The sequence below is a fragment of the Acanthochromis polyacanthus genome, chromosome 1 (assembly GCF_021347895.1).
Source record: "Acanthochromis polyacanthus isolate Apoly-LR-REF ecotype Palm Island chromosome 1, KAUST_Apoly_ChrSc, whole genome shotgun sequence".
In the NCBI taxonomy this organism is placed as follows: Eukaryota; Metazoa; Chordata; class Actinopteri; family Pomacentridae; genus Acanthochromis; species Acanthochromis polyacanthus.
The window spans coordinates 68,548,422-68,572,808 of NC_067113.1; the positions used below are offsets into that span (position 1 = coordinate 68,548,422).

General features: G+C 43.1%; 1 protein-coding gene across 1 annotated transcript in view; it reads left to right on the forward strand.

Moving 5' to 3' along the window:
* Window positions 1-24,387, forward strand: part of large1 (LARGE xylosyl- and glucuronyltransferase 1) — a 179,401-nt gene that overhangs the window by 135,330 nt on the left and 19,684 nt on the right. The window contains exons 8-10 of the mRNA XM_051953994.1: window positions 6,352-6,464; window positions 14,524-14,649; window positions 15,941-16,096. Of these exons, the coding sequence (XP_051809954.1) occupies window positions 6,352-6,464; window positions 14,524-14,649; window positions 15,941-16,096 (395 nt within the window). The remainder of the gene's footprint in view (window positions 1-6,351; window positions 6,465-14,523; window positions 14,650-15,940; window positions 16,097-24,387) is intronic.

A 24,387-nucleotide genomic window follows, 5' to 3' on the forward strand; every position in this document is an offset into this window, starting at 1 on the left:
CGGCGGCCGCAGCGGCGGCCGCAAACGCCGATGGACAGCTTAAATCGTCATGAATCCGCTGGTATAAACCACTTTCAGATGTGATTACCACAGCGGGTTTCGCTCGTGGTGAGCGGCACGAAAAACATGACGACATCGTGTTGGTGCGCACGAAACCGAAACAAAAACTGACGTGACAGTTTCACGAATCCCCGTGAGACCGGGCTGGATGGTCACATGATAGTGATCCTACTACAAATCCACCGCAGGGGACTTATCAGGACTTATCCATCAGAAATGATACAAGGAACTGATTAAATTGTCGGAGTGTTTCTGAGTCCCTTCAATTCCCGCCGCCCACTATATTTTAAGTCACGTGATTCGGTATCTGTACATAACGTACACATGAATAACACATACCTGTGCTCAGTGCAAGGTCATTTTGTTTGTGGGTACATCTGTATTAAATGTCCACATTCTATGATGCTGTGATTTCTGATCATCAATACCTAATAAACAAATGCTGTATTTTGGAGAAAAAATGCTGCTTTTCTGACAATGCCATGTGGGGGAATGAACAGCCTTAGCAGAGTACTGTGCTCTCTGAGTATTTTTTTTGTTATTTCTGCTTCTATTTGTACAGCGTAATTTAAATATTATTGCTCTCCCTGTTTTGAATAAGACGTCATAGGGAGTAACTGCCCACTCTCTTGAAAAAATTATACAAGAATGACTTCTTCCGGTGGTGCTGCTCTGCTGACGACCCGGGCTCGTGGAAAGCATTCACGGCACAGCTTTGAGTCCAAGATAAATTTCCCCAAGGGGGACAATAAAGTATCCATCCATCCATTCTCTATACACCACTTTATCCTCCCTAGGGTCGCGGGGGTGCTGGAGCCTATCCCATCTGACTCAGGCGAAGGCAGGGGACACCCTGGACAGGTCGCCAGTCTGTCGCAGGGCTACATATACAGACAAATAATCACACTCACAGACAATTTGGAGTGACCAATTAACCTCTGCATATTTCTGGACTGTGGGAGGAAGCTGGAGAGAACCCACGCAGGGAGAACATGCAAACTCCATGCAGAAAGATCCCAGGCCCAGGCCGGGATTTGAACTGGGGATCTTCTTACTACAAGGCAAAAGTGCTAACCACTACACCACTGTGCAGCCCACAATAAAGTATATTGAATTGAATTGAGTTGAATTGAATTGAATGTGTTTTTGTTTAAATACTCGTATACATTAATAATAATTGGGCCTAAATGCTGAAAGGGCTCTTTCAACTATCAGAATTGAAACTGAACCTTGTAAAGTTGAATACAGCACAATATGTCATATACACACTAAACTTATTATGGTTTGTCTTTTGGGCTTTGCAGTTTCTAAGTTTTCTGACTATCATGGTACAACCTTGTGTGCCCCTCGTACAGAGTCAGCTACTACTTTCATCTTTTTCATTCTGTAATGTATTAAAAACACGGGTTCACTGATGACCATTCAGCACAGCTACTCTGACAGATCTGTCTAGACTTTGCATCTCTGCACAGCTGCCATGACATGGATGCTCTCACTCAGCTTTTTCACACATCCAGATGCTTTGATTCATTTGCAGGTGTTTGGCCTGTAAGCTCCAGCAGTTTTATGCTAAGCATTGATGGACCATCTCCACTTGATTTTTGGCTTGAACTGGGCTCAAAAGAAGCTTTGTTAACCAGCCAGGCACTGTGTTAAATCTCATGGAAAATGTATAGTTTCCCATTTATAGTGTTCGAGCAGCAGAGGTATTTCATTCAGTTTGTCAGCTTACACATTGTATAGTGTCCTACCAGCACAAAGTATTAAATTACAGTGTTTAAGTTGACACTATTATTGTTTTTTTATTAAGTTAGCGCTGTCTTCAAGATCTATGAATGTATTAAGAAACACTCAAAAACCTCATTAGGGCTCAACATGAACATTAGTGCCACAGTTAATCCATCCATCCATCCATCCATTCAACCATCCATCCATCCATTCATCCATCCATCCATCCATCCATCCATCCATCCATCCATTTACTACCGCTTATCCGGGGCCGGGTCGCAGAGGCAGCAGGCGAAGCAGGTCGTTCCAGACATACATCCCCCCAGCGACGCTTTCCAGCTCTTCCTTGGGGATGCCCAGGCGTTCCCAGGCCAGACGAGATATATAACCCCTCCAGTGTGTTCTGGGTCTGTCATGGGGTCTCCTCCCAGGCGGACGTGTTCGGAAAACCTCCAGAGGAAGTCTCCCCGGAGGCATCTGAATTAGATGGCCAAACCACCTCAACTTCCTCCTTTCAACGTGAAGGAGCAGCGGCTCTACTCCAAGCTCCCTCCAGATGTCTGAACTCCTCACCCTATCTCTAAGGCTGAGCCCAGCCACCCGACGGAAGAAGCTCATTTCAGCCGCTCGTATCCGCGATCTCGTTCTTTCAGTCAGTACCCAGAGCTCAGGACCATAGGTGAGGGTTGGAGCATAGATGGACTGGTAAATTGAGAGCTTCGCCTTACGGCTCAGCTCCCTCTTCTCCACAACAGTCTGATACAACGTCCTCATTACCGCTGACGCTGCACCGATCCGCCTGTCCAACTGACACTCCATTTTCCCATCACTTGTGAACAAGATCCCAAGATGCTTGAACTCCTTCGCTTGGGGAAGCAACTCCCCCCTCAACCGAGAGGGAGCAATCCACCGGTTTCCGGCAGAGAACCATGGCCTCAGACTTGGAGGTGCTGATCCGCATCCCCGCCGCTTCACACTCAGCTGCAAACCACTCCAATGCGTCCAGGTCATGATGTGAAGAAGCCAACAGAACCACATCATCTGCAAAAAGCAGAGACGCTATCCTGACATCCCCAAACCAGACACCCTCCTCACCCCTGCCACGCCTTGAGATCCTGTCCATGAAAACCACTAACAGGATCGGAGACAAGGGACAGCCCTGGCAGAGTCCAACACCAACTGGAAACGAGTTTGACTTTGTGCCGAGTATGCGGACACAGCTCTCACTTTGGTTGTACAAGGACCAAATGGCTCGTATCAGCGAGCCCGTGCCCCATACTCCCGCAGTGCCTCCCACAAAGCCCCTCGGGGGACACGGTCGTAGGCCTTCTCCAGATCCACAAAGCACATGTAGACTGGCATGTCGAACTCCCATGACCCCTCAGCAGCTCCGCAAGGGTAAAGAGCTGGTCCACTGTTCCATGACCGGGAGGAATCTGCATTGCTCCTCCTGAATCCGAGGGTCGATAATCGGTCGGAGCCTCTCTTCCAGCACCCTAGATTAGACTTTCCCAGGGAGGCTAAGAAGTGTGAGTTCTTGGGTTGCCGCCACGACAGGCACCAGTGACCTTCAGGTCACAGCTCCTAACAGCCACTTCTGCAATAGAGGCTTAGAACATGGACCACTCAGACTCCATGTCCCCAACCTCCCTGGGATGTAGGAGAAGCTCTTCCAGAGGTGGGAGTTGAAAACCCCACGGACAGGGTCCTCCGTGAGACGTTCCCAGTTGACCCGCACTACACATTTGGGTTTACCAGGTCTGTCCGGCAGCCTTCCCCGCCATCGGATCCAACTCACCACCAGGTGGTGATCAGTTGACAGCTCTGCTTCTCTCTTCACCTGAGTGTCCAAAATATTCAGCCACAGGTCTGATGATACGACTGTGAAGTCGATCATCGACCTTTGACTTAAGGTGCTCTGGTACCAGGTACACTTATGAGCAACCTTATGCTTGAACGTGGTGGTTGTTATGGCCAATCCATGACTAGCACAGTAGTCCAATAACAAGACACCGCTCGGTTTCAGATCGGGCAGGCCGTTCCTCCCAATTACCCCCTCCAGGTTTCTCCGTCGTTGCCCACATGAGCGTTGAAGTCCCCCAGGAAAACTATGGAGTCCCTAGGTGGTATCGCTTCCAGGACACCACCCAGAGACTCCAAGAAGGCCGAATACTCCGAACTGCTGTTCGGTACATAAGCACAAACAACAGTTGCCTCTCTACATCAGTCAGAGTGTTCCCCTCCGCACCCTCGGTCACTTCAGCACCAGTTATGAGCAGAGAAAGGACCACTACCATGACAATCACTTCATCAGAGAATTGCCCCTCATCCCTGGTCATCCACAAGTCCCAATCTACCCCCCAGTTCAGCAGCAAAGGCAGTAGTTTGGGAATGTTTATGGCTGTAGTGGCGCCCAAATGAGACCCGAACAAAGTTCCCTCAGCCATATACAGCGACCTATGTTAATGGAAATCAGGACCCTGTAAACCTTAAGGCGATCCTCTCGTTCTCCGGGGAGAACTCCAACAAGGCAGCCGGGGGTTCGTGAGTATCCACACCTGCCTGGCGCCTCTCAGTCTCAGCAACTCCGGAAGCTCAGGTTCCTTCCCCGCCAGTGAGGTGACATTCCACGTCTCCAAAGCTATTCTACGCCACCAGGGGGCGGTACACCTAGACGCCCACTCCTGCCTCCTCCCGGGTTGACATAGCACCCAAGCCCAATTTCCTGCCCGCTGGGTGGTGGGCCCACCGGGCAGTGACCCCATGTTACTTTTTCAGGCTGTGCCCGACCGAGCCCCACGGGGCCCCAAGACTCAGCCACCAGGTGCTCTCTTACAAGCCGCCCCCCCAGACCTCCAGGGAGAGGCCCTGGTTTCCCTAGTCCGGGTGAGGTAGTGGCTTCCATCTTGAGTGTTGTCATCAGGGTTTTCCGAATCGCTCTTTGTCTTGTCCCTCCCTCAGGACCAATTCGCCTTCGGTGACCCTATCAGGGGCTATTGCCCCGGACAACATAGCTCCCAGGATCACAGGAACACTCAAACCCCTCCACCGCGATAAGGTGGCGATTCATTGGTGGGGCAGAGTCTTTTTGAGTTATGACAACTAGTAATGTAACTTGTTGATTAATTCAATTTTTAATCAACTAAGCTAGAAATGTGCATTTATATTACAGCTAATATTAATGTCATGCCCTTACCAATGCTATTATATCAACCCAACTCAACAAAGTAATATTTGCAGCTCAAAGGTTGATCTAAATCAGTAAATCTTACATTTATTTTGCAAGTATACATTTAAATAAGTGGTGGAAATAAGTCTCTTAATTTACTTTGCAAAGTACAGTTGTAGCGATTTTGCCCGCTCTTTATGTGTCCATACGTACTGAGTAGATACTATATATATCCGATTAGTATTGCATTGTAATAATCTGTTTTCTTTCTGTGATTGTAATTTAACGCCTGAGGTAATGTTCATGTATCATCTGTAATAGGGAAATATTTCATTGCTCCCTTTTTTATTCTGACAATTTCAGTGTGCGGAGGGAGCAGTAGGGCAGTTTTCATCTTTTCAAAAACAGTGTGTGTGCACAGGCATTGATTAAATGTGCCGGCATGCACAGGCTTGTCGAAGTTGTATGGAAAAACATTTTCAAAGAGGCATGGGATATCATTTCACAAAGCCTCAGTGCAGCTGATATTTGGAATTGATTGGATTCCATTACGCCTTATTATTTTTCCCTGGTTGTATATTTTTAACTCCATCAGATCCAGCAGACTTTTCCTTCAGGAGGTGTACAGCTCTCTGTGTGGTGTTTGGAGCAGGAGGATAATCTTTCTATTGACTATAACCCAAAACAAACATTGCCGCTGCAGCAGCTCTATGAATTTCACAGGAGACACATTTTTGTCGGAACACTGTAAGACTCCTGTGACCACTTCTGCATTGTAAAACCTCAGTGCTCTGCTCTTAAACATCCTGTGAGTGTGACTAAATGGCAGATGTCAGAAACGGAAAGCCACATGTTGCATTTACTCAGAACAGCAATTTGACAGAAAGCCTCCAGTTTAGCTGCAGTTGGTCAGCTTTGTGGCCATGGCCGTGGCAACAGATGGAGCACAGCGGGGTGTGAAAGATGGTTTGTTTGCTCTGATCTGAAACATAATTCACCATGTCTCTCCCTCTGAAAATTGTCTGCTTGATTTTGTTTGTAGCAGCCAGATTTCTTTTATTAGCCAGGAAACCGAGAAGAAGTTTCGGTTTTTCCAGTCTGTCGGAAAGGGGTGGGGGTGGGGCAGTGGAGTTGAGATGGCTTCTAAGTATGATTTGTGTTTCCAGAAGGATTTTCAAATGTTTTCTTCTCCTGGCATCGGTTAGTCTTTAAGCTGAAAGTCTCCAGCTTTATCTCTAAAAACACAAGGCTGCAATTCAGTGCCTCATGATAGGACTTTATCACCTTTACCAGGCAGCTAGATACAGATCTCTCTGTTTCTTAAGCTACCATATCTCTGACTGTACACCCGTGTCTGTGTTGTGCATGTGTGTGTGCGTGTTTGTGTTTTGTAGGGGTTATTTTGCTTCTCTTGGATCGACTACGGAAGCTCAGATGGGAGCAGATGTGGAGGTTGACGGCAGAAAGGGAACTAATGAGCATGCTGTCCACCTCTCTGGCAGACCAGGTAACACACACATCCTCACTCTTCTGGGCTACAAATATGTTACCTCTTGGCAAATTTGTCATTGCACATAAGCAAATCAGAAAAAAAACACCTGTTTTAAAAGCAGCAACCTGCCTGATGGTATGTTTTAGACCTGGCTAAAGGCTCGTGGTTTCAGCCATTTTGCTGAGCAGCTACGCTACTCGTGTTATGCTTAAAATGGCCAATTTTATACCATGTGCTATTTGAATATGACCTAAGTCAGAAGTGTTTCTGCTTGTGCTCATTGCCTCTTTTTTCCACATATACAGTAGTACTCCCCAACACCTGGAAATACCTTTGATGTGTGAAATAATCTCAAGAATAAGATAAGGGAAAGATCCTGTTTTAATCAAAAGGTGATTGCTGAATGCACATCAGTAACGACACGCACAAACCCATCTACTACTTCAGTACCGTCGAAATCATCTCCTGACATCCAGACCCATACATGGACATTTACCAAACTGTGCAAAAGGTTTAGAGGTTTGGAATGTTTGAGAAACTATGTACAATGTACCCAGGAGAAGTGGAGTGGGTTTACTGGCAGATCCTTCAGAGTGTCATGGTGAGGGGAGGTGTCAAGGTCACATGACCTATCAACAGGGGTCCCTCAGGGGTCAGTGCTTGATCCCTTACTCTTCTTTCTGGACACCACCTCACTTGGTGCAGTGATCCGCTCCCATGGCTTTTCCTACCACTGTTATGCTGACGACACTCAGCTTTTCCTCTCTTTTCCACCTGACGACACAACAGTTTCGGCTCGGATATCAGCATGTCTGGCTGATATCTCCACATGGATGAAGGAACGGCACCTTCAGCTAAATCTGTCTAAGACTGAACTCATGGTCTTTCCAGCTTGTCCATCTGTTCAGCCTCAGATCAGTGTCCAACTTTACTAGAGCCTACTTGTGCCCACAAACGCAGCCAGAAACTTGGGTGTTGTGAGGGATTGTCCATCTTCCCTCGCTGATCAGGTGTAAGCTCCCCACTTACCCCCCATTATTTTGTATATTTATGTATATATTTAGTGTTTGGTATTTCACCACTGCACACATAAGTTACCATATTGATTATTATTACATTACAGTTATTTCCCCCATTATTCTTGTGCAACAGCTGAAGATTGGATTCTTATTTAGTTAGTTGCACATAGAAGTTTATTGGTTGATTTCCAGCTTCTCACGAGGTTCTCCTTTCTTTGAGATGATTGGCTGGGGTACTCCATGGAGGCGCGCCCATGTGAGTGCAGTCCAGGTGCGGTTCATCTCCCCTGATTGGACTGAGCCAAGTGGCCTCATGGGAGGGGAGGTTGGGCTGGGGAAAACGTATTGTAGTGGGTAAATAAAGTAACTTAAAGGGGTAGTTTAAAGTGTAAATATGAATTTGTAAATTGCAATGTGTTTTGCTAACAATAAATAGGCCTATTTTGTACATAAATTGTAATATATTGTAAATAATTCTGCTGCACTGCTCCTTGGATTCTACCTACCAATGGGGCGTAGTGGTTTAAGCTCACCTATATAGTGGGTGTGAGGGGATTTTGAGGGTGTGCCTGTTCTGTGTGCTGGGGAAATGCTGTCTGACTGCTCTGTGATGTGCTGGTGAATAAATATGAAGATCTGCATCCTCTACAAGTTTCACCTTATTCTTTCCACCATCTCAGCCGCAATAGCCATCCCGGGCAAGTAAGAGCCTCTTTTACAACCTGAATCTTACAGGTGTCATGATTGATGACCAGCTGACCTTTAAGGTTCACGTGGCCTCAGTTTCCCGATCTTGTCGTCATGCCCTCTACAACATCAGGAAGATCAGACCCTTCCTGACCCAACAGGCCACACAACTTCTGGTTCAGGCTCTTGTGATGTCACGCATTAACTACTGCAACTCTCTTCTGGCAGGTCTCCCTGCATGTACAGTCAAACCTCTACAGATGATCCAGAATGCAGCAGCACGTCTGGTCTTCAACCAGCCCAAAAGAGCTCATGTCACTCCACTGTTCATCTCCCTTCACTGGCTTCCAGTTGCAGCCAGAATCAAATTCAAAACTCTCATCCTGGTTTACAAAACATTTACAAGAACGGCCCCAGCCTACCTGGATTCCCTGATCCAGGTCTACTCCCCTTCACGCCCACTTCACTCTGCATGTGAGAGATGCCTGGTGCTTCCAGCCCGGCACGGCTCGAAATCTCTAACCAGACTCTTCTCCTCTGTTGTTCCCAAATGGTGGAACAAACTACCAAACTCTGTGCGTTCTGCTGAGTCCCTTTCTACTTTTAAGAGACAATTGAAGACTCAATTGTTTAGAGAACACCTAGGCATTTAATCCCACTCCACCTTAGGGGTAGAATAAGTCAGGTGGTCCAAAACCCAGCACTTATTTAGTGCTGATAAAGTTGAAAAAAAGGGGGGGGTTGGCAATTCTTCTGCAACTTGATGGCAACACCTTTGACCAATCGCACTTGAAGCACCTTTGCACTTACTACAGGTTTTTCCTTATGTCTGAATTCCTGCTTGTGTTGTACGTCGCTTTGGACAAAAGTGTCTGCTAAATGAAATTGTAGAATTGTATTGTAAAGAGTCCTCACACCAAATAGGGATCAAGTTTAGATTGTATCTCTCTACTGCGCTTTGAGTTAGGTTACCTGATCAGTAGAAACCATTCGTGGAATTCTTATTTGGCCTAAATCTTTGTACAGTGTTGTACATAGTGAGCTAGAAGGTAATATGCACATATTTCGCTGAATACATATGGACATAATACAGCCTTACCAATTGAGTGGCCGTCTCACAACCGGAGGGTTGCAGTTCGATCCCCCGGCCCGTTGTGCTCATGTCAAGGTGTCCCTGAGCAAGACACCTAACCCCTAATTGCTCCTGGTGGCTCGTGGTTAGCGCCTTGCATGGCAGCTCCAGCCATCAGTGTGTGTGTGAATGGGTGAATGTGATGTATCATGTAAAGCGCTTTGGATAAAAGCGCTATATAAATACAACCATTTACCATTTACCTGCTGTGTGACACTAAATGATGCATTTAGAGTGTGTTGCTCTAAAACAATGAAGCCATTCTCAAGTACAGTTGACAGAAAATTGAAGGGGGAAGCTGAGGTGCCACATGACATCGCAGGAACAATTATCACTTGAAACCGTCATTTAGACCAAAAGGCAGAATAATGCACTTACTGTCCAACTGCAGTACTGTCCAACATGCCTGCAGCTGATGTGTTGTGGTTGTGCATCTGTTCTGTTCTGATCTTCAAAGGTACAAACTAAAAAACCTGAAGTTTTATCTTTTGCCACTTAGAATGCACCAGGACACTTCATTTCCATGTTGAAGTTGAAGTTTTGGTCTCAGCTCTTACATCATTTTTAGCACACTTAGGCATATATATGTGTGTTAAAGGTCATAAGTAGGAGTTTTCTTACCCTGTGTGCTGTTTCATATGGAACAGTCTAAGGGCAGACACTGAGATCTTGGCGAAGGGTCTCTACTTTATCTCTGAGCTATTCAGAGCTCATCCAGATGAGATGAGAAGTACGTTTATGAGATTTTAATTAAACCTTCATTAAGTAAAGTCCCACAAGGTATGCAGTTTGGAAAATGAACAGGCTTTGGAAATTGTTTCAGCATTCCATCTGCCTTCCACTGTATGAGCTCCTCCAATAGACTGTCAGCCCTCTTTATTGCTGCATTCATTACGTGGCTATAGAGTTTTTATGTCTCCCATTAGAAAGCTGGAATCTGTCACTGAGGCTCTTGTCTTGTGAACCTGCAAAAGATCTCAAGCTTAAAAAAGTCCCCCAGATGTAACAAAAGTACATTTCCTCAAAGCAGTTGGAGGGATTCAGTTTTACGAGTATCATTACAGCTAAAAGATAGGCAGCTATAAAAGACTAAGATGTACAAATCACTAACAAGACTGGGAAGACTGCTAAACTGGTATTATAAAGCTGTGATCAAGACCTCGTCAAGCTGACTATAATCTCATAGTCTGCAGTCAAACTGTGTTCTTGTTGCAGATACATGCCAAGAGACATAGATTATTTGCATGCATATTTTTCCTTAAAGTAGCCATTATATGGCTTCATTGAAGACCTAAATAAGTAGGCTATATAAAAATAATACAGCCTTACCAAGCACTTTATCAGGAACACATGCAATTGTCTAATCAGCCAATCATGGGGCTGCAGTGCAGCATAAAGTCATGCAGACACAGGTCAGGATTTTCAGTTAATGTTCACATCACATAACAGAATAGAGAAAATGTTCATCTCAGTGAGCTTGGACTTCATGAATGTCAGTGTCTGACAGGCTGGATTTTCACCACAACTGTCTCTAGAGTGTTGGGAAAGCAAACATCCAGTAAGCTTCATTTTTGTTGATGGAAATTCCTTTTTGATGAGAGGTCAGAGGTCAGACTGCTCGGAGCTGATAGAAAGGCTGTAGCTACTCCTTACAAGTGAACTGCAAAAGTGCAGCTTAGACTCACAACATGTCTAACCTTGAGGTGGATGAGCTATCACAGCAAAAGAACATGTCAGGCTCCACTGCTGTCAGCCAAGAACAAAAATCTGAGGCTGCAGTGGACACAAGCTCAAGAACATGGAACAGTTGAGGCTGCAGATGGTAGGTCAGAATCAACAGCATGAATCCATGAACCCACTCTGTCTGCCATAGCCAGTTTATGTGTGGTTGTTAATTGATGTGCATTGCATTTTGCCAACAGTTTACCATCCTCTTATGCACCCTTTATCAAAGCAAAAGTCAAACTGGAAATCGTTTCAGCATTCCATCTGTCTTCCGCTGTATGTTTTTTTTTTAGGAATATGGCATTGAGTTCAGTCAACATCAGTGGCCTCCCCAGTCACCACACCTGAATCTCGTAGGACACTTTTGGGATGTGGCACAGCATGTGGTAGCAGTAGAGTCATCTTAACATGCAGCAGAATCTCAAAGGAATGTTTCAAACACTATGTACAATCCATGCGGCCAAGAACTGAAGGTATTTGAGAAGAAGGCAAAACCTGACCCACTTATGAGTTTGCTCTTCCTAATCAAGGTTTCAATGAATGTAGATTAGAGCCCCATGCCAGACTGTTTTCCAAATCCTGCTCTTACTGGATTTCTGACTATTACCAGCCAATCCGGCAATTTGTATGTCCACTCCCAGTATAGTATAATATCTTATTTAATATGTGCTGGAATAAGTGCTTTATCTTTTAAGGTGAGCTCACTTTGACTCGGGCAAACAGAGCAGTGTCACCTCAACCCAGAGGCAGAACATTGGTGCCTGTTGTATGGGGGTACTTCAAAAAGCTCTCAGCCTCACCAGAAAATGTCACAGCTGACAGATTGCTGCTTTATTTTTCAACATAGTCTTCACCATTGTTCAAGCTTCACTTTCCCTTTGCAGAAGAAGGTCATATCTTGAACCTCCAGATACTCCATTACAGCCTGGGTGACTTCACAACACTGACAGCAACGCATGTTAGATTTCGGTTTAGGAAACATAAGTCAGACGTTGCCAAGTCACATTTGGCTGCTTCTGCTAGCTGTGCTCAAACGTGAGTTTTTGTGGACAGTGATATACAGTTATGCCTCAAAACAGGAGATGTGCCCCTTACTTCCAGATGACACCAAGAACTCTAAAGTTCTTCAGATTTATTAACACTTTTTCCCCCATCTCTGTTAGTAGCATCTGTACAATTTATCCATATCACATGTCACATTGTGCGTTGTATACACTACTGGTCAAATGTTTTAGAATGCCACAATTTTTCCATTTTTTTAATTGAAATTCAGGTAGTTCAAGTCCAATGAATATTTGAAATGGTACAAAGGTGAACTGCCAGAGATTGAAAAAGGTAAGGTTATTATTAGAACAATATTGCACTGCAGAAAATAATGTGTTGCTATAAAAATGGAGGGGAAAAAAGACAATTAACAATAGAAGAGCAACAGACCATCATAATTAAAAATAGAGGTCCTTCCGACAGAGTAATTGCAAAAAAAGTCAAAGTGTCAGTGAGTCCAGTTTTCTTCTCCATCAAAAGCCTCAGAGACTGGAGGAAACTCTGACATGAAGAGGTCTAAAAGACCCAAAGCAACACCAGAATCAGAAGACAAGTTTCTGAGAGTCAACAGCTTGGTGATAGGCGGCTCACAGGACAACAGCTTCAAGCACAGCTTCATAGTGGTCATAGTAGGAAGTCTCAGATTCTACTGTGAAAAGAAGACTTGGAGTTGCAGCAAGAAAGCTGTTGCTAAGACATCAGAATAAGAAAAAGAGGCTTGTCTGGACCATGAAACACCAATAATGGATTTCTGAAGACTGAAAGAAGATATTATGGACTGATGAATCAAAATTTGAAATCTTTTGAAAAAAATCACGCAGGATTTTTGTACGTCATCGAGTAGGAGAAAGGATGGTTCCTCAGTGTGTGACATCAACTGTCAGACATGGAGGAGAAAGCGTGATGGTCTGGGGCTGTTTTGCTGGATCCAGGGTTGGTCACTTGTACAGAGTGAGAGTGAGAGAAACTCTGAACCTAAACATCTACCACAGCATTCTGCAGCTCCATGCAGAACCCTCTGGTATGTTCCTAGTTGGTCAGAGGTTCATCCTACAGCAGATAATGACCCAGAACATCTAGTCCAAGCTATGCCAGAACTACCATAGGAAAAAAGAACAAGATGGTGAGCTTGAAAACATGAAGTGGCAGCACAGTCTCCAGACTTGAACCCCATGGAGCTGGTTTGGATGAACTGGACAGAAGAGTGGAAGCAAAGCAACCTACAAGAACCACACATTTATGGGAACTTTTGCAACAGAGTTAGGAAGAACTTTCTGAAGAATATTTGATTTCCATTGTGGAAAGAATGCCATGAGAGTGTTCATCTGCCAAAGGTGGTACTTTGATGAGTCAAAAGTTTAGACTACACTTTAGTTGCTAAATTTATTTTTTTAACTTCATTTGTTTATTTGTTCTATGCTTTCGTTTCAGAGTATAATGAGACATTAACATGCATAATTTCCAATACAAAAATCTAAACTGGAAAAATTGGGGTTTTTAAAACTTTTGACTGGTAGTGTAAGTCAACTTGATACAGTCCAAAACAAAAAATCAAACAACTGACTCCAAAAGTTGTCTTGGTCAAGCACTACTCAAAATCTCGACTGCTGCTTTTGCGGTGTTTGATCAGTGAGTTATTACCAGACCAGCATTTCACTTTTGTCTACATACTGTACGTTACTTGAATTTTAATATGTTGAGACACTGAATTTCTGTGCTTGTGAGAAAGAGAGAATAAAAGAAGAAACAGAGGGATATGAAAGAGTTCCAGGACCTTCTCACCTACTGAAAAAATAATCATGACCAGTAGTACAGTCAATAAGGCTGAAACTAAGACATCTAAATTAACGATTGAAGCTTAAATACAAAATAAATTGTAAAAAAAACAAAACAAAAAAAAAACCAACAACTTATAAGTTATATTCAATAAGGCATCACACTATAACTGAAGAAATGAGAACGGCTATTATGTTTGTCATTCAAAATTTTCACAACTGTCGTCACAAAAGGGCCTCTGTGTACCTTCTTAGCATCCTAATGTGATCTCAAACACTTCTTGGATGACTAAAAGCAGCCAAACAGGGAATAACCATTCAAACTAAAGTATAATCTCAACACTCCTTCAGGTCCTTTTCTTTTAAAACATGAATCTGGAGTCAACCAAATTATAGAAGTAACTTTTTAAATAATCCTGTTAATGCTGCTACCGTCATTGGATGTGATGCTTTTATCCCTAACATAAAGTAACAAAAATCACAGCACTGCCGACTGCATTCTGATAGAAGGTAACATTTAAAAATCTTAGTTTAGTCAACACAACCTCAGGAGTAAGACTGCATACAGTTTGCATGGCCATCAGACAGGCAGCAGGTTCAGATTAGGTCTTTTTGGTGCTGGGCTGCTGATGATGAAACATAAGGCAAAGCATAAGGCATAGTGTGTGTGTGCGTGTGTGTTGTGTCTGCAGGATATCTTCAACGCTGTGATCAAACAGAACCCATTCCTGGTTCACCAGCTGCCCTGCTTCTGGAATGTCCAGCTGTCGGACCACACCCGCTCAGAGAAATGCTACAAAGATGTGTCAGACCTGAAGGTGAGACCTTGCTGTTGCCACTGTGCACACACTCAGTCACTTCACACATACAAGGACTTGACCTGCATTCATCGAGAATCTCAAGCCAGTGACACACAGATGCTTCATCTTTTAGGCAGAGCATAATCATTTGTATTTTCCAGACTTGAACAGACCCACGGAGCTCCTATAAGCTGCTGGTATTTCCCAGTAGGTGGACAATGACGTCATATATGCATACAACATATGTGTGGACAAAGAGAATGTAGAATTTCACAGTTGTTGAAATAATCGTTGTGTCTATTGATTGGACAACTCATGCTTCCATTTTCAGCTGTTTTTCAACAAGGAAATGCAGCTAATGTCAAAACGACCAGGCTCCCTGACAGTTGGTCATCTGTACATATTTATTTTGGTCTTTTTACACCTCGAAACAACAATAATACAGAATAATACCAAGATCTGCTTTTCACTGTTTTCTAATTGAGTATCATGGCTCAGTGAATATAATTGCTGCAAGCACTAAAAATGATTCAGGATCAAAATATTACCAGATTAGTAGCAGTGGATGTTTTTTTTAAATTGAACAGGTACAAAGTAAAGGCATTGTAAGCAAAAAGACAAAGACACAATCACATGTGATACACAGAAACACCTTATCATAAAATGATCCTAGGGGGTAAAAATGCAACATGTCCTCAAATTCATACAACCACATCAGTTGTATGTAACGTGCACCGGAATATGACCCATGAGAGCGTATTTACGTTAGCGCCCCTACGGGGAAAAGGAACGCGTTACGGGATTTAATTCGCAAAACGGCTTTTCCCTCGCGAAACGGCTTTTTCCTCACTTTCCCAGCACAGGTTTAGGGTTATGGTTAGGGTTAGGGTGAGGGAAAGGGATAGGGATAGTGTTAGATAAAAGTTTGTTCATGGTGACGTTTCACCTGCGACACCAGAGTGTCGATATTTACTCAACCGCCAGAGGTCGCATAGTCAAAACGTAACACTCGGTCATAATACGGGCGTGTACAGATGACCTATGTGGTTGTTTTTGGTTTGAGGACAGGCTGTAAAAATGAGTTATACTTTATTACCTCAACAGCTGAAAACTTCATCCAAAAGCAGAGATGAACTTGTTCATAAGTGGCTCCCAAGCGATCCACTGTTCCTGTCTTTTATGTTGTTTTTCTCATTTAACCCTCATCAGTACACGTGGCATCTTCCAATATCATCATCTGAATGTGGCAGTATCGGACATTTCCTGATTAGCTATTCACTGCTTTTCCCTCTGTGGTTCTCCTGAACAGGTGATCCACTGGAACTCTCCTAAGAAGCTGCGAGTAAAGAACAAGCATGTGGAGTTTTTCCGCAACCTTTATCTTACCTTTCTGGAGTACGATGGTAACCTGCTGCGTAGGGAGCTGTTTGGCTGTCCCAGCGAGGCCGACCACAACAGTGAAAATGTAGGTGGAACTGCTTCTGTATTCCTACCCGTGGTGTTGTATTGCTAAGCATATTTAGGGTAACGCCACAGCAGAATTTGATTGCCTGTAGCATTAACAAAAACTGAAAAGCTAACTACAATAATTACTGAAGGTAGTGTAGACTGAAAAATGAAGACAACACTAAGTGCCAAAAACTGTAGTTCTTCAAATGAATACTTTAGATAGGCTCCCAAAGTGAGTCACTTCCCATTCCCCTTTGCCTAAATGCTCAGCTTTACAGCAGATAGAATCATGTTTACAGCTTGGTGCAAAAAACTGTTTTGCTCTCTATAATTTTCCTGTTCATGAAAATTATACAGGGAATGAATTTGTATACAACTCACCTGTTTGAATTGTGTTAAGGCTTAAAGTGATACAGAATTAAGAGTGTGGCCTGCCTCCATTTTAGCTGATGGTCAGGAAATGTCAGTCTCTGTCAAGATGTGGGGTCATGCTCATTTTTTTTGAAAAACCAGCGAAATAGCAGTGTCCTGGAGTTTTCCAAAAAATTCTACATGTTTACACAACAAATTTAAAACATTGGTTTTCAGTCTGACAAAAGCAAACACAAAAATACAGCCATTTTGCTGCCTTTGTTAGGGATCTCCAGGAGTATATCTGCCAGATGACCACAGCCTCCTACACATTAAACAATAACATGATGTGTGTGGATGGAGGTCTGACAGCTGACCTACTGCAGGGTGACTAGTTCAAGCACATAGTTGTATTTACTTTCAAACTAAAATCAAACATTTTGAATAGTTTAAATGTTCTTTTGTTTGTTTTCAGTACGCTGTAGAGAGCTCACAGTTATTGCCTCAATGTATGCTGTTTGCACAACTCCTTGGTTCCCTGAATCTCTGCGGCAGAGGTGGCGAGTGAGAAAATAGAATGTCCCACAGACGGGAATGGGAAATAGGCTGGAATGAAATAAACCACTATTATCCTTTAAGTGTTGAACCACTTACTCTATTAGCATGAATAAGAGGATAAGGACACGAATAAAGAGTGGACCAACACACACCGTCGGTGCCTGCCCACCATAAACTCTGTGTTACTTAGACATTCAACATGATACCTGAACTGAACTAGACAGCAGTTTCCTGTCCACACTAAAATTCCAAAACAACAGAACTGTCCAGCTCACCTTTAATAAAAGCTGACAAACAACTAAATTGTTCTTTAAAGCTATTATCTGGTGAGAAATGTGATTGGTTGCAGAGAACATTTTTTACAAAATCTTCCACTGCTTGGTCTCAGAAGGTGCAGCTGTGTTGTGTCACCTCTGACTCTACCTGTTATTGCCCATTGTGTGTTGGACTACATAGCACAGGTGCTGCCAGTGACACTTTTTGCTTCGTGACTGCACCGATTGCAGGAAAAGGAAACTGGCCTGCAGACTGTAGACTATGCAAGGATTCACACACATACATCAGTGTTTGCGTAAACACTGGAATAGTCATGCATATTTACGAATAGAAGCACTATCAATGGTTGAAAACAGCTTATTTACCTGGGTCTTTCTGAATGTTTCTGGAATGTTTTATAGATTCATTATTTTCCTATCTTATTTAATACAATGACTTCATCTTGTAATAGTTGTGCAAAAGCGACATTCATGTTCCATTTTTTGAACATTTGTAATCTGTTGTGATACTTGAACTAAATCCAGAGGATTTTTTCACAATTTTTCTGTGAAAGTTTATTACAAGCATGTTGAGCTACTGTAAATAAAGGTACCAGAACACTGAATTCTCTTTACGAGTAAATCTGCACTTTAGCTTATTTACTCATTTCAAAAATATAACCTCAGATTGTGGTGATGGGATGATGGGATGGCAACCACTGACTGGTCAACATACACTAGTGTTTAAAAATTTGGGGGTCACTTACAAATGTCCATACTTTTGAAAGAAAAATATTTTTTTAAAGAAGGTAGCATTAAATGAATGATAAATCCAGTGTAGACATTGTTAATGTGGTAAATGACTATTGCAGCTGGAAACGGCTGATTTTTAATGGAATATCTCCATAGGGGTACAGAGGAACATTTCCAGCAACCATCACTCCTGTGTTCTAATGCTACATTGTGTTAGCTAATGGTGTTGAAAGGCTCATTGATGATTACAAAACCCTTGTACAGTTATGTTAGCACATGAATAAAAGTGTAAGTTTTCATGGAAAGCATGAAATTGTTACCCCAAACTTTTGAACTGTAGTGTAGGTGTTGTGTTTTTTTCCTTCTACTAGTTTCTGGTGATGGTTGAAATTGACAACTTTTGAAATCCAACACTGATGTACAAATCAAAACCTCAAACGCATAGCAGTTGTTCAACCCTTCTATCAGACATCAATCCATCTGCAGTTTTCTAACTGGAACTGAAAATAAGGAACAGTGGGAGCTAACTGCAGTGTCATTACCTGTGCATGTATTTTGTTATATACCAAACTATCGAATTGTAATTTCAATGGCCCTGTATGAATGCTAGGACATAAATTCTGAGGGCAAAAAATGTCTCTCCAGAGTTTAATTACAACCCTTCAATAAATAATGCCAGATGTCAGGGTCACAACATTTCAGCTGTATTTGTCAGTCAACCAATGGACCAACACTGCCATCCCAGGAGTTGCAACAGTACTTGTAAGTGGTGAAGACAGTTTATCTGGCCTTTGTTCTTTCCGTGCCACTGAAAGAACAGCTGCTTCTGTGACAATGAGAGCCTCTACAGTGTCAGTGTGGACTGAACAGATGGATGCTTCGGTATCTCATAAATATTGCTAACATCTAATGGTGTAAATTTGGGTTTAGTTCAAGTATATCCACATCAAGGTGAATGTTGGGTCTGTCTTTTGTTCTAGTGAGTGCACCACCATGAATGTTTTTTTCTGAGAACATGTTTTTCCATTTACAATTAATCATGTCGAGACTACTAAGACAAGATACAGAATTTCTGCACAAAGATCATGAAGTCTGTGGGGTGCAGTTAGTGGAAAGCTACAGTCGCAGACTTTTCTCCCGCCTTCTGGTGTGCCCAGTCACAACCAATAGAAATACCTAAAATTAAAATGTGAGTGAACCGCACATTGTACAACTTTGTTTAAGTTTACTGAGGCTGGGCATACTGTACAGACTCACTGTTAGTGTTTTATCATTCAGATAATTGGTCCTTCACAGCTCAGCTTCTAATCTACTGGAGGTCACTGTAGAGAGATGAGTTTTCACAGGACCGGCATCTACAGCTGTAGAATTATTTTAAGTGTCAGCTCTGTGGTCAGTTAATCACATTATAATTTTCCATCATGGTGTGGCATGTCCTTTTTTTGCCAACAGTCAGTTCTAATGTGTCCTAAACTTAGGAAGTAGTTTGCTCATTCAATTTTTCAGAGTTTGAGCAGCAATTTAAATACCATTAAAGTGATGATTAGCCTAATGAAGTCACCGAGGGATTGGCTGTAACAACACGTTGCAGACCATGCCCCCTCAGGGCCACAGTGCCATTGCAACCCAGTTGCTCACTGTAGCTCCACTAATCACACTGTTCAAAGCAGAACAATGCCACACGACAAGTCTTCAGTTGACAACCCTTCGACCACTGCTTTCTGTTGTTCCCCAATGTCTGCACTTTGTTCAGCTTCCCCAGTAACACTGTGATGGGCCCATCATCACTTTCAATAAATTCAAGTTAGACAGAGCTGAAGACAGATTACTGTCCTCCATTCATCCTTTGGTCGATGTTTAGTCTTGTTAATACCTTTATAGTATGCACACACTGTAAACAACTTTCCAGTCTTGTTCCTTAAAAAATGCAGTATCACAGTTTGTGTGACATCTCGACAGAAAGTTAGTAAGAGCTAATCAGGCAACTAAAGAAACTGCATTTTGTTTCCATTCAATTAGGACAGATTGCTGCTTAATCAACTTTTTAAAGAAGAACTTATATTGGAGATCTGGGTCAGTAGTATTCAAAAATTAACTCATGTTGACTTAGCATGATCAGAAATAACTCTTCACTACATACATACACATAGACAGAGGTTTTCCGATGAAAAGCAGAACAGTCAGTTGTTCATTCAAATGGTTAAATGTGTTAACATACACCAAATAAAGATCTTTCGGCAAATGCAAGACCTATGACTCTGAAGAGGAGTATTAAGTATTGTAAAGTATGGATTAGTGGTTCGTATGGGGTAGAAGCACTACAGAAGATTCCGGCCAGAGAATCCTTCCAACACTTTATTTGGGGCAGCAGGTAATCATCAGGCACCTTACAGTCATGTGTGTAGTAGTGTATGTGTGTGGGTGTGGTCTAAAACAGAGAGAAAAACAAATATATGTATAATTAGCATGATGTAGAATAACAATTAAAGTAATAAACAAAAATGTTACGTCTATGTTCATTATTCACAATGACACCTCAGAAGCAATCTAAATGTATCAATATTAATGCAATGAATCTACCTACAGTAGTTACCCTTTAATATCCTGCTCCAATATGTGCACATAAGGCCGTAGCATATTAATAGTGCAGACAACCTATTAACAACATAAAATAGTGCACAAATATGCATCCACATGGTTAAAATGGCACACAAATGGAGTCTAGAGCATTGGAATTGCTTAATTGGTCACATGGTCAAAACAGAAACTTAACTCAAGTTAACAAATAAACTGTCTGATACCAATACAACTTGAAAACACGTAGAAGCAATACAAAACTTACTTGGGTATCATGAACGCACACAAAGCAAGGAAACAATGAAAAAGAAGTCCCTTTGGCCTGTCATCCCTGTCTGCTTTCCTCCTCGCGTCAGTCACTGAGCAGCACGCTGGATCCTGCCCCTGTGCCGTTCACGTGATGATGCGTTCAAGCTCACCTCGTAACTTTCAGCACTCCACTAAATAGTCTTTCAGACAAGTATAATGACAACCCAATACACACTGTTACTTTCTTAATATAGCATATTCATAGCTTCTTGATTTTTTTTTGAGGAGATGTTGTTATATGTACTAACTAACCAGTTGCTTGAACTTAATTTTTAAGAAAAAATATTAGAAATAAATGTAAGTATGTTCCAATAAACATTTTTTTTGTTCGTGACACCCAATCCCAGTCATGTAGTATATAGTATCTGCTGAACCCAACACAGTTTTTTTTTTAGTTATTTCACATATTAAAGCTGCTGTCCGGAGTTTGAATCGCAGCGTCTCCCAAAACACTGGTGGTCCCACCCTCCCTCTGATTTCGCCCCTTTATTTGTGCACGCGCGCAGTACATGAGAGGAGTGCCCGGAGTGCTGCAGCATCTTACCTGTTTTGCTGTTTTCCACTCTTCTACATTTAGTACATTTTGTAAATAATAAAGAAATTATGTTAGAATTCTGTATTGAGTCTAACTTGTCCAAATACCAAAATAACATGAATCTGCTAGGACGAACGAGTAAAGTTTCAATATGTGATTACACTCGTGTATCCCTCTCGATGACGTTGTTTATCAAACTTAGTGCATTTACGCGTGTATATGTGTTACGTTGTTTATTTATTTCTATCTAGAGTTCAGAATTGCATGACTCCTCTGACGAAGAGTATGTCCCAGACGCCCCAACATCTTCCTCCAGAGGTCGGGCATCTAAACGAAGCCGTCAGGCGGGCTTTAGAGGCCGTGGTCGGGGTGCTCGCGTCGCTCCCCGACCACGGCCTCTAAACGAAGCCGTCAGGCGGGCTATGGAGGCTGTGGTCAGGGAGCGACGCGAGCACCCCGAGCCAAAAAACGTCCTGCAGTCTCTTGGCCTGACAAGCCGTGGGATTGGTAACTTTTCTGGAAGTTGCTGAGCCCTGATGCTCTCTCCTCCACAAGCAAAACAAATGTGCGCGCGGTTGCGTAGTGCGTAGCTCTCCCACCTCTGCATGGGCTTGCTTGCTGTACGCGTAACCGTTGATTGACAGCATGACAAAGCTGAAGCTCGAACTTGATTGGTCGGCAGCGACCGGCGCTTTTTGGAATAACATGGGGGTCTATGAGAGGAAGACGGAGCTCAGGAATAAATTTTCATATCGCGTTATACTAACTTTATATTATAGTATCGAACTAGACTAACACATTTAAGCTTTGTTAAAAAATGATACATAAATTGAAAACAAACGGAAACTCCGGACAGCAGCTTTAAGCATTGCAGATTAGTTGTAGTACCTGTGTAAGGCACCAGATAGAGTCTCTTACTGTTTTATACTGTAGTGACCAGAGGCAGGTCCTTGCATGCTAGCAAGCAGAGAGCATTGTAGGGGTGTATGAAACATCCACTTTCAAAGGTTGTGTCATCTATCTATGACTTTTCCAGCAATATCATGACCAATAAAGAGTATGCTAAATCTATATTGTTAATCTATCAGTTACTTATTGATATTGCTGCACATGAAGTAAATTAAAAACTAACCTTGGTTTCTCAGAGTAGCATGCATGAGATGTCTTACTATGGAATATGATCCCCTGCATATGCCTCAGAAGCATTTGCCTCATTACGCCAATCCTTATTGACTGACACCTGTGTCAGGCCACCTTCCCTTAAGTAGCCTAATCTACCATGCAGTATCATTCAAAATAAGCACCTGTTCTTGCTTTGCCCCAACAAGAAGGGCTGTCTGGTGAGACATCTCACTCACACTACTCTGAGAGCCAGGGTTATGCAAGTAACCTATAGTTCTCTTTCTTAGCATTGGTTTCGATGTCTCAATATGGGATATGGAAACTCCTGCATTTCCAGACATGCGTATCTGTAGCAAGGAATGACTCTGTGCTCCGAGGAGGCCCAGCACTCATTACTGCATGAGCCAGGCTCAGAGCAGAGACGTCCAGCTCATAAAAATGGACAAAAGTGAGAGGTGAAGGTCAGTTTGCTGCTGCACAAATCTTTTGCATTGAAGCCCCTTTACACAGGGCCCAGGATGCAGCCAAGCCATGTGTGGAATAACCCTATAGGCCTTGAGACATGTCAGCTAGGTAAGCTGCTCCCAAAATCCAGCGGGAGAGCCATTCCTCTGTGATGGGCCTGCCCATGTGAGGGCTTGTCCAGGACACAAAAAGTTGGTGACTTGTCTGAAATCCTTTTGTCCTGTCCATATAAGTCTGCAAGTCTAAGTGCACACGGCCGGTACAGTGAAACTGCGAATGGCTGATTAAATCAGATATGGTTCCTTCTGCTAGATGTCTCTGCTGGAGACGTCCCCTCAAGCATCGGCCCTTGCATATACCTCCCCAGCCTGACATGTTCGCATCTGTAGTGACTACTCTCTAAGACAGAACGGGACACGCAATGGTGATGCACCATTGCGTGTATTACGCGCAGACTGTTACCCTCCATGTGCAATGATGCACAGGATCCAGCCTGAGGGAGGACACCCACCACTGGAAATCCCTCATGTACAGGCGACCGAGCCTGACTATGAGGATGGCTGAGGCCATCAGCTCCTTTAGATGGAGGAATAATTTGAAAGTGACCAAACTGTGCAGGTGAAAGCGTGAGAGGCAAGCTCTAAAACCTTTCATCCTCACTGCTGACAGCCGAGCTCTAGTGATAACCCCAGGAAGATTATTTTTTGCACTGGAGAAAACACACTTTTTAGAGTTCATCATGAAACCCAAGTTGACAACATGTTTTATGACAGTGTTTGTATGCACTATGGCTCTCTGGAGCATGCCAGGATCAGCAAATTGTCCAAATACGCGACCAGCCAAACGCTCCACTGCTGTAATGGCTTTCAGGCTCAGGGTCAGTCCTAAAAAGAGCATTCTGTACTTTTGACAAACATCTTGAAAAGCGAACATTGGATATTTCCTGTGTGGAGGATAAATTGGGACATGGAAATATCCATTCTTCAGGTCGACTGATGTAAACCAGTTGATCTGACACAACATATGCAGCAGGGACACGTGCATGAGCATCCTGGGTTTGTATGTTCTGAAGTATTTGAGCTCAGAGATCCAGGACAGGGTGAATTCTGTTCTCTCCCATTTGAGGACCAGAAAGTAAAAGCCGATCTGACATTGTTCAGGAGGCATTATGCATATTACTCTGTCAACAGCAAGTGATTTCCTCCTAACGAATATGAGCTGACTCTCCGCATGTCTGAGCATTGCACTATACCAGAGAAACAAGGGGGAACAATGATGAACTGGAGCCTGTAACCCACTGATATTCTCAAAACCCAGGTTGACCTTATGAGCACTGCCCATCTCTCTCATCAGAGAGAGATTTGACAGCCTATGACACACCTC